A 7,454-nucleotide genomic window follows, 5' to 3' on the forward strand; every position below is an offset into this window, starting at 1 on the left:
AAATTTAATAGCAATTGTAAAAAAGTGTACTTTTAATAGCAATTTTAATAGCATAAAGAAAGAAAGGCTTTAAATTTTTTTAAATTTCAGTTAATTTTTAATAGCTATTGTAAAAAAGTGAACTTTTTAGAACTGTACAGGTCTACAACGCTAGCTGTTTGCTAATGGCTTCTTATGAAGTCATTTAAGGCATTGAAGTCAAATGGTATGCAAAATTCAATAAAGCATGCTAAAAAACCAGCTGATTTCTAGGAGAATAGCAAGTCTGCATCCATTCTGAAAGAACCTTTTGGCCTTACAATTCAGTTTACGTGACAGCATGATCAAAGGAGATCTTTCCTTCTCTTATTCATTCTACTTAACAGTTGACATAGCAATATAATATATAAATAAAGCAAGCCTGGCCAAGTCATGGCTTATATTTAATCTAGTAAAGAATCAAATTAAACTCGCAGCAAGTCAAATCTCAAGAACAACAAATAAGTAGTAGCCCAGTTTGTCTATACATAGATGTTTGCATAATTTCCCACTTTTATATACTGAAACAGCCTGCAAGATGACGTCCCTTTGGCCTGTTCATGAGTTTGACAAAAGCAAAATCAAACAATTTATAATGGAAAACAACGGGAAAATGTTCTAAACTGACATTATATTTTAGAATGGATTTTTATTTTTTATTTTTGTACTTATTGTTTTCTATTTGAGCATGGATGCACTAACTAACAGATGGACTCGCTACGGCATTTTAGGGGAAGGAGCTGCCGGATATTTAGAATGCCGACAAGAAAATGCTTTCCAGGAAAACCATGGATCCAACTAATTGATAAGTTTGTTTTAAGCATCAATGAATCGATAAAGACAGTTTATTTCTTATTAAACTCTGCGCATGCTTTGCAAATGAGGTACTGAAGAGGGTTACTTCATTGTACCCAGAAAAAGAAAATAAAAGTCAATGTGTTTGTTGCCTGATAAATGCTGCCGGATTACCATTATTTGTCTTTTCAAGTTCAGAACTCGTACCTATGGCTTCTGAGCTTTGAGCTTTGATCTTTGGCTCCTAACTACTATAAATACACTTCCACCACCGAAAAACATAGCCACAGCTTAGAGGCTGCTTCTTCTTCTGATCTAAATCTCTTCCTTTTGCCCCTTGAAAATGCCATATATATTCAACATGAGAATTCAAAATTCTTGTCTACTTCCCATTGTTCTGATGATCATTCTTGGGCTGTTCCATTCGGCCAGTTCTCGGCATATTGGCCAGCCCAGAAATGAAGCAGCAGTGCAGACATTGAGAGCCAAGTTCTCTTCTACATTCTCGCGCTACTTATCTGCCATTCCCAAGTATTCAGAAGCTGAGAATCAGAGGAACAGCCTGAAGTACCACACAGTTTCACACCGCCTCGTTCCTGGTGGACCAAACCCCCTTCACAACTGATCAACTTTCCTGGAAATCAAACTTTTTCAAGTCTCTTTGATATATATCGATGTAACTATGCTACAAATTTTTTGCTTCATCAGCTGGAACTACACTTGCGAGCGCGTGTCATGGATAATTGTGGGAAAATTTTGAAACTATATTGACACATGAAAATTTGTGATGCTCAAATTCTTTGCCAATATAGTTTGGATTGTTTGATGAGCTTCCTTTCAGGCCTTAGTTGAAACGGATTAGAAGAAAGACTACATCTCTATAGCTAGCTAGCTAGCATGAGAAGTAATGGTAATTAGCTTATTTGTCGTCTCCTCTTTTCATATCTATGTTATTTTTTTATTAGTTCTTCATAAAGTGAGAAGTTTTGCATATTAAAAATCCTTAAAATAATTTTTTTATTATTAAAAAAATTAAACTAATATGAAAATGACATTGTTTGTCCAGTATAAAGCTTATTTAATTTTTATTTTATTAATTAATAAAACTAAACGCTATAAAACTATTTAAAATTTCATTTTTTTCATACTAAACAGAAAATAAAGGTCTCAGTTAGTGACAATCCTATCAATCACTTCACCACATCTTTAATTTGAGTGTGTATTATCTATCTATAAACCCTAAAATTAGAGTGAGACTGATCAGAAAGGGACGGGAAGTTTCCAAAGAGGGTTTTGTAGAGACTGGAAGCTGACACTTTCCAAAGAGGGTTTTGTAGAGATTTTTGTATTTATGACATTGCTGCACTACAAGTAGTAAAAACTCTAGTCTGAAACTGCAACAGCGCGTTGCCACTGAAGCCATCAATCAATCAAAGGAGTAACTTACCCACAGATCAGACAATCATTGGGCAACCATAATGCACTGTACAATGAATTAATGCATAGTTTGGCAGCTGAGCTTAGCCAAGCCAGACTAATGAAAGCTCGAAACAGACAGCAAGCCAAAGGTCGGAGTCCATACCCATGGCTTCTGCAAAATTTGGTGATTCCAAGGAAACAGTGGCATGTTGGACACGTATGGCATTCTCGAATTGCGAAGCGGAAAGCTCTGCCTTACACGCGTGCTTTCGGAGCTCCTTTGTCCCATTCTCTCCACTCACAGCTCGCTCCACTGAAGCCACAGAGAGCGACCCAAAAGCAGCTCCGATCGCCGTGAAATTTGGCCGCCGCCGGCGAAATGGCGGGGCGGAGGTCGTCGGATGACTGGCTTCCGCCGGGATGGACCGTCGAAGTCAAAGTTCGGAAGAACGGGAAGAAAGACAAGGTGAAAAATGCTTCGAAAAACCATCGGTATTTGGTGATATTCTTTCCTGTCATCTTTCTCTGTTGATTTTCTTCCAAGCAGAGAAATCGACATTTTCCAGTATCATATCGAAGATTCAAGAACTGAAGAGGAGGACGCTTCGCTTGAATAATTACATCTCCATTTTTCGTAATTTTTTTATTTCGGACACGGCAAGGGTTTGAGCAACAGAGGATCGATGCTCCTATTGCCATTCTTTTGCTGTGGAACATCTATTAGCTTTAGAACCCTAATTTTGTGACTCTTTCTGTTCGTTGTAGTGCTACATTGATTCTTCAACTGGACTCAAATTCTTTTCCAAGCCAGAGGTGTTTCGCTATCTCAACAACATAGAGACCTGTTGTTCCAAATCCCGGCGGAAGAGAAGAGGAACCCGCAAGCTCTCTGCAATAAACGTTTGTATCATCATCTCTTTGGTTCACTTTTGGCTCTTCCGGTACTCTGCATGGCTTTCTCCGGCTGATCATTATCATTATTGTCTGTTTATCTTTGAGTTTGATCTTGTGTGAGTGTTATACTATGTTATTTCGGGGTTTGTTTTATTCTGTGTTAAAGTGGTATCAGATCGATGACCAACATTTGATTTTGTGGATTGTGGGCTGAAGCCATGGTTGAGCACTTGAGCTTGACCTTATTGATTTGGGAACACTTTAGATGATTCTGTCCTTTTTTTTTTTTTTTTGTATGTCTATTAGTCGGCTGCTGTAGTCGAGAGAGTAAAATTACCGGAGGGTGGAAGAGATGAACAGATAATCAGGGATCAGAGCTCAAAGCTGGTTGGAGGAGTGAAGAATGAAAAGATCCTTGATTTTTCCACAGGTGATGATTTCATGCCCTTTCCAAATATGCTTCCCGTTGACAGTAAAATTCGAACTTGCAACTTGGGCATGGGACTATTCATCATCTGTTTTCTTTTGATCTTGCATCTCGCAGTTGTTTTGCTTCTGTCGTTTAGTTTCTAATCCTTGCATTAGGATATCGGACATCAGAACTCTACTAGTACTCCATAGAATAAGAAGGAAGATTCAAGTATTATAAAAATGGCTTGTTTTTGAAGATGAACATATTCATTTTAGCATCTTGATTCTGATCTGAAACAATGCTGCTGCAGGAAGGGAAAGAATTACATCAGCGAGCTTTTTTAACCTACCAGAAGCTGCAGCTTTGGAGCAAAGAGAGAAGAGTAATGTTATTGCCGGTGCGTTTCATTTAGCTCAGCTACCCGGAAATGAGGAGGAAAATCGAGGAGATGAAAGACTGAAACCGGCGTGTACTCAATTGAAAAGCAAAAAGACTCCTGACTTGCCTCGTCGAACTTCAAAACGGCTTGCTGGGATTGAAGTTGGCGCAATCCCAGAGCTAAAACCCAATACGCGAGCAGGTCAAGCGTCAGGCGGACAGCCAGATGAGGCAGAGACTAGTAAAGCTAGGAATTTGGGAGATGACTCTGCTGCTCCAGAAGTCTCTGCTAAGAAGAAACACCCACAGGATTATCATATGTCTATTTTGAATAGGCATACCGAGAAGGATTCAACTGATAACAAGAAGGCAGATGAGGAGCCAGGACCACCTCTTAACTTCCCTTGGAAGGACATGTGGATGGATCCATGCATCGAGTTTGCGATTAAAACTCTCACTGGTGCGATGCCAATAGAAGACGAGAACAAGCCTGAGATGAATCCCGGTTCTGTCCTTGAGTTGCCTTCTGGAGATTCGTGGGGAGACCCGTGCATCGAGTTTGCAGTGAAGACCCTCACCGGTGCCATTCCAGTAGTCGATGACTTGGAAATTCAGTATCACCTTCAGGAGCAGCTCGATCCGTCGGGAACCAAGAGGGATAAAAGCTCATCATCCCCTGACAGTGGAAACCTTAGCTTACTGAATTCAGCTGATGCTGGTCCTCATTTTGGTTGCGAAGATAACAGAGATGAGGAGGATTGATGAAGACAGGACAATCCGCCGGTTCAGTTCATCTACTACGCTACACAACTTTCAAGTTGTGCAACGCATCTTCAATGTATTTATACCCCCTCTGGCCTCTTTTAGCTGAGTATTTCCTCTACGTCGGTTTGGTTGTATGATCTTCAGGCATTTTGATACATCCTCAAATGTATCTAGCATTTCAAGGAGCCTGCTTTTATTAGGCAACTCTGCTTAGTGCCTACTGCGGGTCGTGCCATGCCATGCCATGTCACACGCCGCAACGCCCTGGACCTAGAATTGCTCTTCCATGCTAAAATCTTCTATCAATGACTTAATTACTTTGAATTAATTTTTCATTAGGCCACGCTGTAAATTTTTTATTATAAGTGAAAATCGTTTACATATAAAAAGAAGTCACTTTTTAAGGAACAAATATTTTAATAATTGGTTAGATTATTAAGAAACGCTTTTAGTACTGTTATATGTATTATTCGGTGATTAAAAAGTGCTTCTAAGTTCTAACTTTAAAATTAATAAAAAGAGATTACCAAAGTGTTTATATACTTGATGTTTATTGAGAAATATAATATTTCTTATTTTAAGTGTTAATTGAAATTAATAAATTATAGAAATGTTTCTTTTAAAGAAGAGATTTTGATGACAATAGAAATTTTACAGCATTAGACATTAGAAATTTTCAATTGAAAGTAATAAATTATATTGTTCCTTTCTGATCGAAAGAAGGCGATTGGAGGCGGAGAGTGAGCTCCGACGATGGGTCCATTGGGAGACGGTTGGCACTTGCAAACACTCCGACAGTTGAGTGAATACGAGAGTAAGGAGAGACAATATATCAATAGATCAGATATCAGAACATACCTTGACTCTGAAGAGAGCTGGTTGATACAAAAAAATGAGATGTCATTCTGCATGCAGGCGTCGTGCGTTTATAGGTGATGGGACTGGCTACTCAGCGCCGACGCCCAAGTGATAACATGGTGATAGCGGGACCCTCATTAATGTAGATGAGATCCGCCATTAATGAGGGTAGGGTCTGAGGCGACCGCTCGGATACTCAGTGGAATTGCAATGATGCCGTGGCAGGTTCGTGCTGGGCCAAGGCTGAGTCCAAAAAGGGAAACCAATATTGGGGCATAAGGAGAGAATTGAGATTGAGCTAAGGAGAGGGCCAAGATTGAGTTTGGACAGTCCATATATATATATATATATAATATTTGAGATTGACTATTTTCACTCTAAATTATACTTATTTTTTGAAATTTAAATTATAAAATATTTTTAATAATTTTTTATTTCTATATATATATTTTAAAAATATTTAAAATATTTTAAACTTGAACCATAAAAAATAAGTACAAGAACTGAAAATAATCAATTTCATAAATTATATATATTTTACACACATGCAAAATATTTTTTTCTTTTCATTGAGATTGGAATATAAAATATTTATTCTTTATTTTTCATAAAATATATTTTTAAAATGTGAAAAAAAAAAAGAAGAAAAAAACTAAATTGTCACGTGACTCGTAACTTTTGACAAGCCAGAAGGCATTGTCGTGTCTTTTTCCCGTCAAATTCATACATCTTTGCTGAACGAAACCTCTCATTCGATTGCTTTCATATTTGTAGAGAAAAATAACAATTGATCATCATCTATTTCAACAATTAGAGTGAAAGATGCAGATTCGCGTGAAATGCAATTGCGCCTGAAAACAACTACTCCGATTGGGCAATCGTGGAATTGCAAGGCGTTATTCGAACCCCAAACGGCCTTCAAAGATCGCCTCCAAACCTCGAAATTGGCCAACTCTGTTGCCCTTCCTCTCAGGTATTCTTCTTCCAAACTCCGATCTAATTTGTCCGATCCATTTTGAGATCGACATTTCTACTTTCTTGTGCTTTTGTTCCTCAATAGACATACACTTTCACTGTCGGGTATCACGAATTGACGGGATTCCAAAGTGACTTTTGAAGAAATCAATGGTGGTTTTGAAGAAAACGAGGCAATCCAGCGTGGAGAATAATGACGGTAAGTCATCATTGAAGGTGGCATTGGAAGTAGTTGGCATCATTCGACACCACATTTTATTCAAGACCAGGCCCAAGGCGCTAATTTCCAGTAAGATTGAATTTGGTTTCTCTCAAATGATTGATTGCATAACATTGTGTTCTAATTGGTCAACATTAGGGAATGTTTTGAAGTACAAAAAAATTTGATTGTTGGTGGTTGTTTTGAACCTGAAAACCGTGAGTTTCGCGGTTCAATTCATGGAAATAGATAGCTGATTAGGAACTAAGCATTGTTTTCAACTGCTTGACCACCCAGCTACTTAAAACACTTTTCTTTACTTTACCAACATATACTTCCATGATGCGCCCCGATTCTCATGTTTGTGGACAATGAATATTTAATTTTTTATACAGGGCCAGAATCAGTTATATAAAAAGAGTTAGAGCGCTAAATTCCCTTTGTGCCAAACTGATTAGCATGAAATCCTTGTGAACTATTCGGACTTAAGGAATCAGAGACAAGCCAGTTGAAGATATCCGGATCGTGTTCAGATACCAACATCAATCTCTATACCATTGGTCCTTTGGTCTAAAAAATTCTGTATTTTGCGTTCTAAAAGGAACTTGAATATATTAGTTGAACTCAATTAGTTTATGTTTCTTAGACATCTTGTAGGGTATAAAAACTGAAATATCTGGTTCCTTACTTTCTTGAGTATTACCTGTGATTGGGAAATTCTGAAGATAATTTAACGGATAA

General features: G+C 38.0%; 1 protein-coding gene and 1 pseudogene across 1 annotated transcript; both read left to right on the plus strand.

Annotated features, from left to right (window-relative positions):
• The first annotated feature begins 1,000 nt into the window (after window positions 1–1,000).
• On the plus strand, window positions 1,001–4,866 carry LOC127786458 (uncharacterized). Its single transcript, XM_052314265.1, has 4 exons — window positions 1,001–2,698; window positions 2,998–3,132; window positions 3,433–3,556; window positions 3,849–4,866. The coding sequence occupies exons 1-4, from the start codon at window positions 2,612–2,614 to the stop codon at window positions 4,676–4,678; spliced, it is 1,176 nt and encodes a 391-aa protein (XP_052170225.1). The 5' UTR covers window positions 1,001–2,611; the 3' UTR covers window positions 4,679–4,866.
• A 1,495-nt stretch (window positions 4,867–6,361) lies between these two features.
• LOC127804835 (uncharacterized) lies at window positions 6,362–7,414 on the plus strand (annotated as a pseudogene).
• Window positions 7,415–7,454: the final 40 nt, after the last annotated feature.

Source organism: Diospyros lotus, chromosome 1, assembly GCF_014633365.1.
Source record: "Diospyros lotus cultivar Yz01 chromosome 1, ASM1463336v1, whole genome shotgun sequence".
NCBI lineage: Eukaryota > Viridiplantae > Streptophyta > Magnoliopsida > Ericales > Ebenaceae > Diospyros > Diospyros lotus.

Excerpts from the sequence above, each read along its gene's own strand:
- LOC127786458 (XM_052314265.1), top strand. The coding sequence starts at position 2,612 with ATGGCGGGGCGGAGGTCGTCGGATGACTGGCTTCCGCCGGGATGGACC. Across the intron at positions 2,699-2,997 it reads AGAACGGGAAGAAAGACAAG|TGCTACATTGATTCTTCAAC; the intron begins GTGAAAAATGCT and ends TGTTCGTTGTAG. Across the intron at positions 3,557-3,848 it reads GATCCTTGATTTTTCCACAG|GAAGGGAAAGAATTACATCA; the intron begins GTGATGATTTCA and ends ATGCTGCTGCAG.